Source organism: Amphibalanus amphitrite, unplaced genomic scaffold (genome assembly GCF_019059575.1).
Source record: "Amphibalanus amphitrite isolate SeventyFive unplaced genomic scaffold, NRLGWU_Aamphi_draft 000156F_arrow, whole genome shotgun sequence".
Taxonomy (NCBI): domain Eukaryota; kingdom Metazoa; phylum Arthropoda; class Thecostraca; order Balanomorpha; family Balanidae; genus Amphibalanus; species Amphibalanus amphitrite.
The window spans coordinates 902,759-918,192 of record NW_024881651.1 but is presented as its reverse complement, the minus strand read 5'-3'; the positions used below and the strand labels follow the sequence as shown (position 1 = coordinate 918,192).

The 15,434-nt window shown below is 53.7% G+C and overlaps 1 protein-coding gene across 2 annotated transcripts; it reads right to left on the bottom strand.

Annotated features, from left to right (window-relative positions):
• Window positions 1-257: 257 nt before the first annotated feature.
• Window positions 258-15,299, bottom strand: LOC122383150 (proteasome subunit beta type-4-like). Of its 2 annotated transcripts, none has more exons than XM_043369310.1 (3): window positions 14,926-15,299; window positions 1,398-1,511; window positions 258-1,007 (listed from the first exon to the last, which is right to left on the bottom strand). In XM_043369310.1, exons 2-3 carry the CDS (start codon window positions 1,500-1,502, stop codon window positions 351-353), a joined length of 762 nt encoding a protein of 253 aa, XP_043225245.1. In that variant the 5' UTR covers window positions 1,503-1,511; window positions 14,926-15,299; the 3' UTR covers window positions 258-350. The 2 variants fall into 2 exon arrangements, with proteins under 2 accessions (XP_043225245.1, XP_043225246.1); XM_043369311.1 differs by having other exon boundaries at window positions 1,398-1,567; window positions 14,926-15,124.
• Window positions 15,300-15,434: the final 135 nt, after the last annotated feature.

Sequence of the window (15,434 nt, the reverse complement as noted above, 5' to 3'; positions counted from 1 at the left end):
GCTCATTACGCCCGCGCACGCCGCTGGCAGCCCCATTTTACACTCTGTTCAGCGTCGCTCCGTCTTGGCCGCCAGAATCTCCCGACAGCGGCGACCGACGCGTGACCTTCCCTGCCCGACTGATTCCGAGCAGAGCTTCTGCCGGCGCCAGCGGCGCTCGCTCCTCAGCAAAAAAAAAAAAAACGACGGCGCCCGCTGTGACTATTCCCATCTGTGTTCAGTGTCTGTTTGCCAAAGTCCAATGTCACACAACACTATGGGTGAAATAGCAGTGTATTGAATCAGAGAAACATGGACCATCGTGGCACCCCACAGACCCGACCCCGTGTCCCAGCTGTCCCGCCGGCCGCCTACGCGTGCTCCTTGCTGAAGTGCGCCACCTCCCAGTCGCCCTTCACCTCCAGGTCGTCCTCGATCTTGATGCTGCCCGCCTTCAGGGTGGCGATCTGGAATTTGGAGAAGGCGCGGCAGTCGCGGTAGTAGCACACGGTCATACAGCGGACCAGCAGCTCCCGGGCGGCCGCCTCCGAGAGCGGCGGCTGGCCCTCCATCTTCTCGCGCAGCAGCGGTGTGGCCAGGTGGCCGCCCATCCCGGAGACGATCTGCGGCGCCGTGTACGCCGTGCCCAGCTTGTCCACGAAGCCCAGGAACGGCTTACCGTCGTCGTCCAGGCCGCCCACCACGAACGTGGTCCACAGCGGGTCGAAGCGCGAGCGCCGGTTGTACAGGACGCGCGTCAGCCAGCAGTGGAGCGCCGGCGCGCGCGTCACGATCCCGTCGTCCAGGCACTCCTCGTCGATCATCTTTTGGTCGATGATGTCGCGCAGGAACTGGAAGTCGGCGTAGTCGCCGGTGCAGCCCAGGATGACGTGGTCGTTGACGCGCATCAGCCGTCCGATGTTCTGGTAGCGCGCCAGGGAGCCGTAGGAGCCGAGCTTGTCGGCGGCAATCATCACACCGCCGTCGAACTGCAGTCCGATCACAGACGTGCCCGTGGTGATGGGCGCCTGCCGAAACGGAACGGAACGGATGTCCGTGGTAAATGCCATTTATAAAGGGATGAAAGCAATCAGCCAGCTCCATAGCCGGGTTATTTAGTTAAGCATCGAAATAACAATGATCGTTTTAACCTTGTTGCCAGTCGGCCAGATCGAAATAACTATAGTTTTCTGACCAGTTTCGTCCCTTCGGCTACGCTAGCCGACATCATTATTTGCACGAATCCATTGATAACCTTACATTCCACGATGAATTCATAAAAAGTCTAGGAACAGCGCAAAGCCCAGAACCACCGGGCGGGAAACTGCGGGCCGATATCGAAGGACCGCCTGACCCACACGGTGGAGCGGTGATGACCCCGGGTATAGTGTCGGCCTGACAGGGCCAGCCAAACTCACCTGAGACCGGGTGTTGGGCAGCTGACGCGGCTGCACATTCGGGCCCGTATACCGGTACTTGGACGGGTCGAACGGCTGGCTGGCCTGCAGCGGCATCAGATCCATCGTGCTGGTCTGGGGCGAAACAGGTACGCTGGGTCAGCAGTGATCGTTTGTGCAACTATGAGGACCTGTAAATACAGAGCGCCGGATTAATGGGCCACATAGCATAAGGCAAATTTGAGAAATGAGAACCGCATCTAGCAGCTAATTGGTATAAAGTAAGATCACGCCGTGGCTCGCGCGGGGTGTAATTAAGCCAATACTTAGTCATTCCCTTCAGGTTTTTCGCAAACAACTTTAAAAAATGATGGCCTTATCCCACATTTTCGCGCGTTAAAAATTTCACCCCTGTCCCTTAGATCAGGTAAACAGGGCCAAGTTGAGTGATCTCATCCCAAGAAAAGTCAGTATTCACCTTGACTACACAGACAGCGATTGCTTAGAAACTTACAACTAAACATAAGGAAGTGTGATAGGATGAATATTACGTGGACCTCATATTTTGCATCGGTGACCGATAGACAGGCTCATTTTGAGACCTCACCATTATGTCAATGTCAGAAAATCAAACTGTGCCTCTTTGGGATTAAAGCATTTGCCCTAACACTTCAAACATCGCTATTAAGACGCTTTTTGAAAACTGAAGTGGAAAGTAATACGCGTGCCCCCAAATTTCAACTCTGAGGTCATATGAGCCCAGGAAAGGTCACTGACAGTTTTTCAGGCGATAACTTTTGACAGTAGCATGTTGGAGACGAAAGCATCTCGGATGTGTACATCCAGCCATATAGAGCAAACAGATTACGTCATGGCACTGTTTAAGTTTTCAACTTGTCCTTTACAGGTCAAGGTAGCTGCTGCGTCTGGGCCATGGGACCAGTCCAATGGGGACCCCCGGCTGGCCTCTGACATGCATACAGACATCACACACACACTGACAGACGGAAACGGGCCGCCAGAAAAAAGGCCAGCAGATGGAGCCGGGGGACAGAGCAACACAGCCGGCCGCGGCCCGGGGGTCGCCTCGCCGGCGCACGTCATAGCTCAATCAGGGCGGTGATTTCAGAGGAGCAGGACCGGCGGTCCGACCGCTGCCGCCCGACGGCGGCCTGGCAACCGTCCAGCGCCGCCCCGGAGCGCCGGCTATCTATAGACAGCGGGCCGACCGGCGAATCGGTCACCGACACCCACACTGACACCGTCCGTCACTGCTGACACTGACACCGTATGACACTGCTGACACTGACACCGTCAGTCACTGCTGACACTGACACCGTCCACCACTGCTGACAGTGACGACACACTGACACTGCTGACACTGACACCGTCCGCCACTGCTGACACTGACACCGACACTGCTGGCACTGACACCGTCCGCCACTGCTGACACTGACACCGTCCATCACTGCTGACACTGACACCGTCCGTCACTGCTGACACTGACACCGTCCGTCACTGCTGACACTGACACCGTCCGTCACTGCTAGCAACGACACTGACACCGTCCGCCACTGCTGACACTGACACCGTCCGCCACTGCTGACACTGACACCGACACTGCTGGCACTGACACCGTCCGCCACTGCTGACACTGACACCGTCCATCACTGCTGACACTGACACCGTCCGTCACTGCTGACACTGACACCGTCCGCCACTGCTGACACTGACACCGTCCGTCACTGCTGACACTGACACCGTCCGTCACTGCTGACGCCGGCACTGACATCGTCCGTCACTGCTGACACTGACACCGTCCGTCACTGCTGACACTGACACCGACACCGTCCAACACCGCTGACACTGACACCAAATCTGACACCATCTTCATAACTGACACTGACACCGTCCACCACCGCCGACACTGACACTGACACCGTCCGCCACTGCTGACACTAGACACCATCCGTCACCGCTAACACAGATACTGACATTGACACCATCCGTCACTGCTGACACTGACATCGAATGACACCATCCGTCATAACTGACACAGACACCGACACCCTTCGTCCCCAACGACACCGACAATGACATCATCCGCCACTGATGACACTGACAGTGACAGACATCATCATTCACTGCTGCCAATGACACTGACACCATCCGCCACTGGCCGTTGCCCTATAGTAACTGCCTGCTATTGCTGTTGTTATCAAATCCCACGGAAAATAGCCTTATCAAAAATATTAACCCTCGCCCATGTAGGGGGGGGTTGGTGCAACCCCCCCCCCTGAGGTTTTTCGGAAATAGTGCAAAAACGGCGGCGCGCATCGCCGCCAAATTTTGGGTACCTTATGGGGCAAGCCTTGCGCATCTTTTGATAAAAAAAAATTTGACCGGGTCATGTCAGGTCACGGAGTTATGACGTCACAAAGGGAACAGCCTCCGGCCGGATTTTCACAAACTGAGTGCCAACGCCCGAGGTTTCCTGCCGGTAGTACGGACATCGGTTGATGGATCGTGCTGAAACTTCCCATGCATATTGGGGCAAGTATTGGCTATCATATGGTATAAGAAACTTGACCGGGTCAGGTCAGGTCACGGAGCTATGACGTCACAAGAGGACAGTGTTCCATTTTTCAGACTTTTTGGTGGCAAATTACACCTAATGGGGAAAATACTTTCATCCCTAAAATACGAATGACCGACTTAGCTTCCTCTCTGAAAAAAAGTTTCATGTATTTCCAACAGCCAGTTTACATGTCACTTGACAGGTTGATGCACCCACATTTTTGTTTCACAACCTGTCAAGATTCTGACATGAAATCCTGGTTTATCAGTTGGCATACAAATTGGCATTATACCATTTTGCAAATGCACTTTGGTTATTTATTTCCTTTTTTCTCATCCTACGATTTTTTTTTCTCCGTCAGCACACCCATCCAAAATCCAATTTTAGAACACTGCAAGAGGAACAGCGTCCGGTACTATTTTTGAAAAGCGCCCGAACCACTATTTTGCGAATTCTTGTCACCTCAATGGGAATATGCAGCAATATTAGCTTCTATAGGGAGCAAATGGACCTTCCAAATCCAAAAATACAATCAGATTTCAAAAATTTAAATTTTGATTTTTCGAATTTCTGCCGCCGACTGTGACCTTGCCGACTTCCGGCGCTCCCAACGCGCCATTTTTAGAGCTAGGGAACCGAAATACATACCAAACGGTAGAGAATTGATCAAGGAACACGACAGTGAAGGTTTCAAGTCGATATCTCCCACCGTTTTGCCGCAATCGCCGCGGAAAGTTGAAAAAAGTCTATTTTTCCGAAAATTTGACCTTTGACCGGTCAAAAGTAGGTCAAATGTTGACCTAGGACCAAAAAATATACCACCAATCGCGAGATCTCGGCGAGAGCAATCCGTTGGTCTTTTCCGCTAAGCTCTACGACGCTCCGTTTTCAAACGCCAAGGGGGGGTCGCACCAACCCCCCCCCCCCTGCATGGGCGAAGGTGGCAGATCGCCGTTTACGGGCGAGGGTTAAGGCTTTTGGTAATGGGTAATTTACAGAAGACAGGACAGGATGACATTTCACCACTTATCATCATTTGCAACTTTTATAACAGTATACATCCAGCATTGCAACACTTTGAGATTCATCACATTAAAACTGGCTGGAATATTACCCAGATATCCCTGTTTTCACCCCCATTCAGACAGTTCTGGATGGTCTGAATTCCAGCCGCCGCCCTGGCAGAGTGCCACAGGCTGCTCGGTTCCAGCGGCGCGGCCGCGTCAACTCGCGGAGTTCGCCGCTGAGTCACAGCAACGCCTCGGCGGCAGCAGATGTGACAAACGGGGCCAGACCGATGGAACAGGGCAGCGCCACACCGGACCAAATTGTGACGCACACACTTCGCTGGAAGGATCTCGAAATTGGAGCAATAGAAATCACAGAGCACACCGTCGCCGAACTAGTCCGACCATCCCCGTGTTTCTTTCCAATAGGTAGGCATTTATATTGGACACAAAATGAATTTTTATCAACTTCTTTCAAATATATCAGCTGGTGATCAAAGTTAAACCATGTTACACTTGAGAGAAGATTGTTGTCATTTTACCAAATTATACAGTGAGCCTCACGAATAGCGTCTTTAAAAAAATGCACTGCTCGCTAGTGGACGATAGTAGGTACAGGTTCCGGCAAAAATTGTATCCTCTTCCTACGACCACACTTCCCGGTTCCTAATCGTTGATACCCGTAAGAAATAACGGTTCTGGTTGCATCCTTGCATTGTACGGTCTTTGACCGCGAAACATGAAGTCGCGAACGAACCTCGGGTCATGACTCATGGGTCACCGAGCTAAGGCCAGTTTCACACAGATTGTCCACCCGAACGACCGCGTCGCAAAATGAAGGACGAAGGTCTGAAATTTCCATCTCAAAGAGCTGAACCAGACAGTCGACATACTCCAGGCCAAAATGACACAGCACGCCACTGCTGATCAGTTGAGACATGTACAGGTCTCGCGGGTTTTAGCGGTAGGTTTTGCACCTAGAAAATTTAGTGTACTTAAGGCAATATCTTCGTCGTCTTAAGCTTTTAAGTGTTGAAGATGCTATCGACTTGTTGGGTAACAAGCCGGCCATGATCGTGTAAAATGGCTTCATCGTAGATCGATTAGTTTCTGAGATCCCCTCTCCAGACAGGACCGTGAGACGCTATTGGAAGAGCCCTCTGAGGCTCATTACCTACAAGAGCCTCCAGCGGCTCAGTTCTAAGTGGACGCATGGTCGATGACAGGCCCACATGCTATTCATGCAGGACAACGCGTCAGCTCGTCGCTTTGCCAAGACCCAGCGGTGGTGCGAACCGAACTTGCCGAACTTCTGAAGGAAGGAGGTGTTAGCCGGCTACCACTCGGACCAAACCCTGATCGAGGAACTTTGGGCTATCGTCCAGCAAGGCCTGGACAAACAGAAGCCGGCGGCCAGCCTCGGCGCCCTGCTGAAACAGCTCAAACGGGCATGGTCCCAAATTACCCCTCGCATGTGTGCGGCGTTTGCCAGCTTCTAATGTGTAGGGGGGGGGGGGGGTCGGTTGGACCTCCCCCCTTGCCGTTTGGCCCCTGATCTTGTTTGTTAATTGGGGCTTTAGGGCGCGCCGACTACTTAGGTCATTTTGCGCCCATAGCGTCGTTTTAATAAAACAAGTGTGTCAAAAGAGAGAACCTTCTAGATACGAAGACTAAAAAGTAAAAGACTCGATATAAAACAGCAAGGTAAGATAAAGCAGCGTAAGAGTGTCGTCCTAGACAACTGACTAGATGTAAGGACTAGAGAGGACTAGTTGGATTTAATGTCAGGTCGAGTAAATCGCTTGGAAGTTGATCGAACGGATAAAGGAAAAAATGTTGCCGGATAAAACCCAGGGTGAGTCGTCACCCAGAAGGTGGCGGATAGTGGTATTCGGAGCGATGCGCCCGAGATAGCGTGTCCGGTTCGGTTCAGCGAGAGGACAAGATAAAAGCACGTGAGAGACAGTGAGAGGCACGGCACACCGACTGCATGTGGGTTGTTCCTCTCCACGGAGGAGATAGCCATGAGTCGCGTACGTATGACCAATACGTAATCTGCAGAGGGCCACTTCCTGGTGCCTGTTGCTTTGGAAGCAAGACTGCCAGGGCTCCAAGGTAGGCTTCACGCTCCGCAGCTTCCCAGATCCTTGGAGATGCCACTCTGCCTGCCAGCTTGACATCGTGAAGGTTTGGATGGCTGGGTAAAAATCACGAGCCGGCAGGGGCAAACGCCGAAGGCATGGAGCCGCGGCCGCGCGTCTCGCGGCCGCGTCGGCGAGCTCATTGCCAGTTATACCCACATGGCTTGGAATCCAGCAAAACTTAATAGTTTTGCCTGACTGCTCCACCGACGTGAGCCGAGATAAAATGTCTTGGACTATCGGATTGTCTGGGTTGAACCTCCGTATAGCCAGCAGGCTGCTGAGAGAATCCGATAAAATGAGGTAAGACAAGTTGTCAGACACCTCGATAAAACACAACGCCTTCTCGATTGCAACGAGCTCGGATGAGAAAACGGAGGCAGAGGAAGGCAATGAAAAAGTGCGCGTGTCGCGACCAGCCACGAAAGCGCAGCCGACGCCGTCCTCCGTTTTCGAGCCGTCTGTAAACACCGAGATAAAACCGTCGTATGACGCAATGTGTTCCAATGCCCGTGCTCGTTGCACACATGGCGGCAGGTCGTCCTTCTTGACCTCAGAGAGCGTGAGGTCTACTTGCGCTGGAGCGTATTTCCATGGCGGAGAGGGCGTACCCCACGTACGTCGCACTTCACGGAACTCTATGTTGACTGTAGAAAAGAGCTCTTTTATGCGCAATCCGAAGGAGACCGATTGTCGCACTCTGTCAAGACCATTAAAATCAGGAGAAAAGACGTACGGATACGTCGGATGTCCTGGGAACTGGCGGAGTTTCAGTGCGTACCTCATCCCCAGCATCTGACGGCGGAGAGATAGTGGCGGTTCGTGTGCCTCGGCGAGGAGGCTGCTCTTGGGCGACGTGCGGAATGCACCTGTGGCAACACGTAGCGCCGCGTGGTGCACGGAGTCAAGAGCCTTTTTACTGGATTCGCTGGCAGAGTCGTAAACAAAGCATGCGTAATCCAGTTTCGATCGGACGATCGACCGATATAAAAGAAGGAGCGTCCTGCGGTCCGCACCATAAGATGTGCGGGCGACACATTTTAAAACGTTCAGGGATTTAAAACATCGTTCCCGAAGCGTTCTAAAATGTTCTCTATACGTCAAACGACTGTCAAAAAATATTCCAAGAAACTTTGCCACCGGCCGAGTAGGAATCACCTGTCCACGGAGCTTGATTCCCAAGGCTAAGTCGTCGCAGCGGCGGCGGCAAAAGTGCATAGCGACGGTCTTCGTTGTTGAAAAACGTAGGCCGTTGTCGTCGCTCCACCTCTCTAGACGGGTTACAGCGAGCTGCAACTGTCTGGCAACGTGACGGGCAGTCGTGGCAGAAAACCAGATCGCGAAATCACCGACAAATAGCGATCTGCCGATGGATGGTGCAAGTTTGTCGCCAATATCATTGATCGCCACAGCGAACAGCGCCACACTGAGAACTCCGCCTTGGGAACTCCGTTCTCTTGAGTAAAACTGCTCGAAAGACTACTGCCAACTCGGACTTTGAACCGACGACCCGATAAAAAGTTCTTGATAAAGAGGCCCATCCGGCCGCGTATGCCGAACTTGTGTACTTTGGAAAGTATTCTGTGTCGTAACACTGTATCATAGGCCGCCTCAATATCAAAGAACAGTGCTACAAGGTGCTTCTTTTCAGTAAAACAGGTGCGTATCTCGGTGTCGAGGGCTAAAATGTGGTCAACAGGGCTGCGGTGCTTTCTAAAACCGCACTGGGCGTTTGTAAAAACACCGTGATGTTCCAGAAACCAGCTAAGACGCACATTGACCATCTTCTCCATCAGCTTTGAAAGCGATGATGTGAGAGAGATGGGCCGATAGTGGAGAGGGTCATGTCCCGACTTGCCAGCCTTCAAGATAGGAATGATAGTGGCTTCCCGCCAGGTCTCAGGGAAAGTGCCAGTCTCCCAAAGCGAATTGAAAGTTGCTAGCAGCGCCTCGAGGGCAACCGCCGGGAGATGACGGAGCATGTCGTTGTGGACAGCATCCGGACCTTCTGAGACGCTGCGCAACGAGCTGATGGCAGACGTGAGCTCAGCCATAGAGAAAGGCTCGTTGTACACCAAATTTTCAGCTGTGCTGAAGTCCACAGCGGCTGGTGCGGGTCGTGAGGACGGCTCTCCTCGGCAGCGCTGATAGAGTGCACGGCCTATCGTCTCTGCGACGTCTAAAGGGTGGGATATGTCCGTGTTGTTCACTCTTAAAACCGGAAGCGGAACAGAGCTGAACCGGCCTTCAATGCGCTTCATGCGTGCCCATATCTGGGTCGTAGGAGTAAAACGGTTTAAGGAACTCACGTACGTGCGCCATGAAACAGTCTTTGTCTCTTTTAAAACGCGACGGGCAAAAGCCCGCGCTTTCTTAAAAGCGATGAGGTTCTCAGTAGTACTGCTCCGGTCAAACTTTCTAAAAGCGCGCTTCCTGGCACGAATCGCATCTCCGCATTCCTTGGTCCACCACGGGACCGGAGGACGACGAGGCTGACTCGACGTCTTGGGTATGCACCCGTTTGCGGAGTCAATGAGTAAACATGTAAAATCCTCTGTAGACATCACAGAGGCGTCGGCTCTGGATAAAACCGTGGCCTCTACGGCGGCCTGGAATTCGCCCCAGTCGGCCTTCCGAACATTCCACCTGGGTGGACGGTTGCCTGACACTGGGGACTCCTGGTGCTCCAGCCACACTGGGAAGTGGTCGCTCCCGAGTGGGTCGTCATGGACGGACCAGGTAAAAAGCTGAGCTAGCCGCGGACTGACTAAGCTCAGGTCCAGAGCCGATGTTTGACCGGAGGGTGTTGTAAAATGGGTGCGCTGTCCTGTATTTAAAATACACAGCGCCTCATCGCGGATAAAAGATTCTAAAAGTCGACCACGAGTGCCAGTCGTGTCGCATCCCCACGCCAGGCTATGGGAATTAAAATCGCCGACTACCAGGACCGGAGGTGGAAGGTCATCGAAAAGTCGATGCAGCTCAACCACCGGGAGCGCTATACCTGGTGGAAGGTATAAAGAGCATACAGTTAGTTCCCGGTGGTTGAAATCGACTCTGGCGGCCACCGCCTGCAGGGGAGTCTGCAGCGGGACCTGGCGCGCAGGTACGCTGTGGTGAACCGCCAGAAGCACACCTCCATGGGCAATGGTAGGGGTGTCCAGGTCTCTTCTAAAAACAGAGTAGCCCTTGATGGCAAAGGTAACGTTTGGCGCTAGCTTGGTCTCCTGGAGGCCTAAAACAAGGGGTGTGCGCCAACGGATAAGAGACTGTAGGTCCTGGTAGTTGGCCCGGAGGCCTCTACATTTCCACTGTAGAATAAAAGGCGTGGTTAAAAAGGCGCAAAAAGGGCGCGTATAACATGAGGCAAAGGCGCACACAGATACCTGACTGACCACAAAAAAGGTAAAAAGCACCGAGAGAAATGCACCTGGTAAAAAAGCGCAATAGCGCGAAAAAGATAAAAGGATAAAAGAGGAAATGACTAGACTGAAAGACTAGACTAGGTCCTCTAACTCCGAGGAGGCGCTCCCCCCGTAACGGATACGGGGATGCCCCGAGCCCTCTCGGTGTAGCCTCCCTTCAGCAGAGGCAGATCGCGCGTGGCTCGAGCCCTGCTGGGGCTTTTTCGCCCGGGGGGCGTCACCCTCCGAGGGTGACCAGCTCGGGGGCGTCTGCCGCTTGGCGAGGCGCCCTGGAGCCGCGGAGGTCTGTTGCCGCCCCGACGGGGATGTCGAGGCGGCGGCCTGTGTCCTCGACACAGGCGTCTCTGGCAGCAGCGGTGGTGGCCGCCGCTGCGGAGGTGGAGGAGGCGGCGGGGGACCCATGATGGGCCGAGTCCCCGCCTGAGGTGTCTCCGGGGTGTCAGCGGCAACAGCCGCATTGGCACTTCCGGAGGCGGAGTCGGCAGACGAGGCTTCCTTAGCCTCGAGGGCCTTCTGGACGAGGCGAGCCCTCCTCGCCTCGCGTGCCTTCCTCTCCTCCTCCCCCCGCCGCAGCGCCTCCTGCACCGCCGTGGGCGGTCGGGGGCGGGGCGGGGTGGGTGGCGCCTTACCCTGCGCCGGGGGGCGCCGACCACCCTGTCGGCGCTGGACGACGGCCCAGCCGTCTCCATCACCGTTCGCGGCTGGAGCGGGACTGGGTGGACCCCACACTGACTCTAGAGCAGCCTGCTCTGTGTTGCTCGGCGGCGCACGAGGCGCCGTGGTGTCCGCTGAGTCACCAGTGGCTACGACGGTGAGGCCGAATCGTTTGAGAAGCTGCACGAGCTGCGCTACACTCATCTGGGAGGCATCGGTAGAGTTTGTGACTCTCACCTTCTGGGCATACGAGGTCTTCGGGTGACTCTGGTTGTACACCTCCCGGGCCTCTTTGAAAGACAAATTTCTGGTAGCCTTGATGGTCATGATCTCTTTCTCCTTGACGTATGCAGGGCAAGACCTATCATACGCGGAGTGCGGCGTCTGCCCCTCTCCGCAGTTGACGCATCGGGGGGTCTCCGAGTCACAGGTTTCGTCAGTGTGGTCCTGCGAAGCACACTTGGAGCACGTGGGTCTTCCTCGGCAGTTGTCCTTTGTGTGGCCGAAACGGTGGCAGCGGAAGCAGCGCATGGGCGCTGGGACGAAAGGCCGCACGCGAACCTTCACGTAGCCCACACGAATCTCACTCGGCAAGTCAGTCGAGTCAAACGTCAGAATGATGTTGTTGGTCGAGACCGTGCCTCTCTTCGTCATGATGCGGCGAGCCGCTGTCACGCCGAAATCGGCGAGCCCGTCCGCAATGTCCTCGTCGCTCACTCCCCTCAGGTCGAAACAGTTAATGACCCCTCGTGATAAGTTCTTAGAGCGGTGGGGCTCCACTGTAAGCGGGATGGAGACGAGCCTCCGGCCGGATGCCCGTCCCTCGGAGAATGCGAAGCGAGTAGCGTCCAACGCTTTCGCCGCCTCCTCGCTTTTCCTGAATTCGACCTCCAGCGCGCCATCACGCATCCGGTCACAACGAACGATCGAACCAAACCGGTCGCAGCCATCCTTCCGCTGGAAGGGCGTCAAGGAGCTCAGCTCCCTGTCGGCGCTCCGGAAGATCAGGATTTTTGGATTTTTTGGTCTTGGATCGTGCAGCGTTCGCCCGTCGGCCGAGGCCGGCGGGCGAGAGTCGGCCGAAGCCGAAGGATTGGTAAGAGTGGGGGAAGGGGGGTTGGTCGAGTTATCCATGCGAGTGTGCTTGGTCTCCGCCAGCTCGGCCGCCGACGCTCCGCAACGGCGCCGCTACAAGGCCTGGGACGGCCGAGCTGACTGTACGTGACTTGGCGGCACCTTCCGAGGGGGAGAGAGAGGCTCACCACCCCCCACGGTCGGATACCGCCTCCTCCCTTAACGCCTAGCCGAGTCACCGCCAGGGGCAGCGACAGATCAGCCCCACCGACGGAGGACGTGCACAAGTGCCCGAACCCCGCCGGCGACACCTCTCCGACACCACCCCCGGCGGCATCACGACTGGGAATGGCTCCTCAAGTGCGGCGCCCCACTGAGTGTTCCGCCCTTACAGAACTCAGGGCCAAAGAGGCGTGTTGCCCAGCCACCGCGACTGGCTCCGCACGGTGGGGGGCTCAACCTCCAGGATCCCGTTGTCCTGGGGTACGGGTCGGCTCGCCTAGCCTAGTAAAACCGGCTGGTACCCGAGGGGACGCCACTCCCCTTACACTAGCCCAACTCGGCTGTGTTCCTGCGGGTGCAAAAACAACGAAAAAGGGGTAGGAAAGGAATCAGAAGGCTGTGATCGAACGAAACGCGGACATCCGGTGAGAAGCAAAGCAAAAGCAAACAAAGACCGCTCAAGAGAAACAAAACCACGAAAACCAAGAAAAGTCGGGCCGTACCATCTGTCCATCCAGCGATCAAAGCAAGTCGTAAGCAAGCACAGGTCAAGCTGGGGCCGAGGGGGCGCTACTCCCCTTGCTGGCCGAGGCCAGGGCCGCCGCGGGGCGAAGGCCCAAGGAACCCAGACCAACAGCGACCCGGGCCACTGCCAACCCCCTGCGGGGCCAATCCTGCAGACAATCCATCCAGTAAGCAAGGCAAGTCCAGGTCAAACGCGCGTCAAGCTGGGGCCGAGGGGGCGCTACTCCCCTTACTGGCCGAAGTCACAGCCGCCGCACAGCCGGAGCCAGATGACCCCGGCTAAGCAGCAGCTCCGACCACGGTCAGCCCCCTGCGGGGTTTGGCCCCTGATCGAGCTAGAGCTTCGCGAAAAAAAAACGAGCGCGTTGCCCGTCACGAGAGAAAGCCGATGATATCCAATTTTAAGGTCCTAGGTCATTGGTTGACCTTCCAGGTCAGGTCAATGACCCAAAGTCGGGAAAATCGGGACCTATTAGAAAGTCGTTAAGTGTGGCTGCTAAGAGGTTTTTCGGGGTGCTGATCACGAATATCGTGTAAGTTTTTATCACAAATAATGTCTTTAAGCATTTAGACCAGGTCGGGGTCAGGTCAGGTCAGGTCAGGTCAACCGGTAGGCGTCGTGACGGGTATTCGTAGTACGTGTCAACCGCCTCTGACAGCTTCGTAACATGTTACGAAGGCACCAAAACTACTTCGTAAATGTTCAAATGGTTGCTAAATTCGAATTCAGCTCCAAAAACTAGCCTAGAAACGTGTAAAACTCGAAAAAGTGAACCGAGGTCACCCGAGGTCACCAAAGGTCAATGACCTGACCTGACCTTCAGGTGACCTTGACACCCACCCTAATGCATGGGAGCAACATCAAATCACATGTTTGAACGTTTGAAACCACGAAAAGCTTGCAAACGCGCGGCTAATGCGAGCCGACATACGCGTAATCGCGATTCCGGCCAAACGTGGTCTCGGAAAAGAGGTCACAAGTCAAAGGTCATTTGGGTAAGGGTCATGAAATTTTCAGGGTAGGTGTAAAATTAATCAATGCGAAGGTACTGAAAGTTTCGTCGCGATTGGCCGCTTTTTACGCGAGTTATTCGCGAAAAATCATGGGGGGGTCCATCCGACCCCCCCTACACATGCGAGGGTTAAGCCGCCTGTGCTGCACAAACTGGTTGCCAGCATGCCAAATTGTGTTCGTGCGTAAATCCCTGTTCGTGGGGAATATACTGAATGCTGAACAGAAATGCTGCCTCTCATCAAAGGTATAGCAGCTGATAATTTTTGTAGAGGACAAAACTTATGCCGGGCCCTGTATCATACGGAATGACATCTAGCGGAGACAGGGTCAACTACAGCTGTGTGCAAAAAATCCTGCGGAGTGGAGATCGTCCATGGTGCTGTGAAGAAGAGTGCAGCGATGAGGGAAAATTTTGTAATTGGTCAGATTATACATATACGCCTAATGCACTTGCCACAATTTGCAGTCTGGGGGTTAGGCTGAGTTAGTTGGTCATGATTCAAAGTATGCCAATTTAACGAGATCTTGATAAAGAGGCACTCAGCCAGTGCGGGGTGCGGTGCAGATTCTCCATGGACTGTGGAGAGGTGTGGAGTTTGCATGGAGCGGTGCACATCTTAAATAGTACCTACTGTGCTCAACCACAGAAGTGGCAGAACACCTTCAATTAAGGGGGGGCACTGGGTCACACACATAGACCACAATAATTTGATCAATCAAATCTTACTTCTATGATCTATCTGATTTGACTCAAAATAAATGGTCAAAATTTATTTTACCATTACTGTCCTCAGAGATAAAAAAATCAAACCATACCAAGAACCACACTACAGTAAAGTCTTAGCATGCATAGCATCAGTAAAGTCTTATTACTGTACAGTAATAAGACACCTTGATATCTTGCTTACCTGGGACTGATATAAAGGCTCTGCAGGTTATTAAATTCCCAAAGGAAAGTTAGGTTTCAGCGGCAGAAGCGATACTTTTAAAAAAATTACTTCCAGGGAGCCCTAAACCTCGTGCGAACAACGGCAGCTCACACAAACGACACAAACAAGCACTGTATATAAATACAAACAATTACAAATCCAATCTTGCAAACCCCTTCCTTCATAGGCTAATGTATTCGAAGGGGAGTAAAGAAATGCGCCAGCTTTGTGTTGCCTAGCAACCCGGTAAACAGCCAAATTTTCTTAGCAACAATTGGCTTAAAAGTGCTGCGCACTCACAACTGAATATTACTGAACAGTTTCGCCCGTGTTCACCTCGCGTTACTATTGTCACATCTGCGCATCTGATTCAGCATTTTGAGTAGGAGCAAGCCGGCACTAAATAAAAACTGCGCGTATATTTTTTATACCATTTTAATATAGTTTTGCTTGTTACTTTTCTGGTCAATAACACCTGCAGAAAAAGA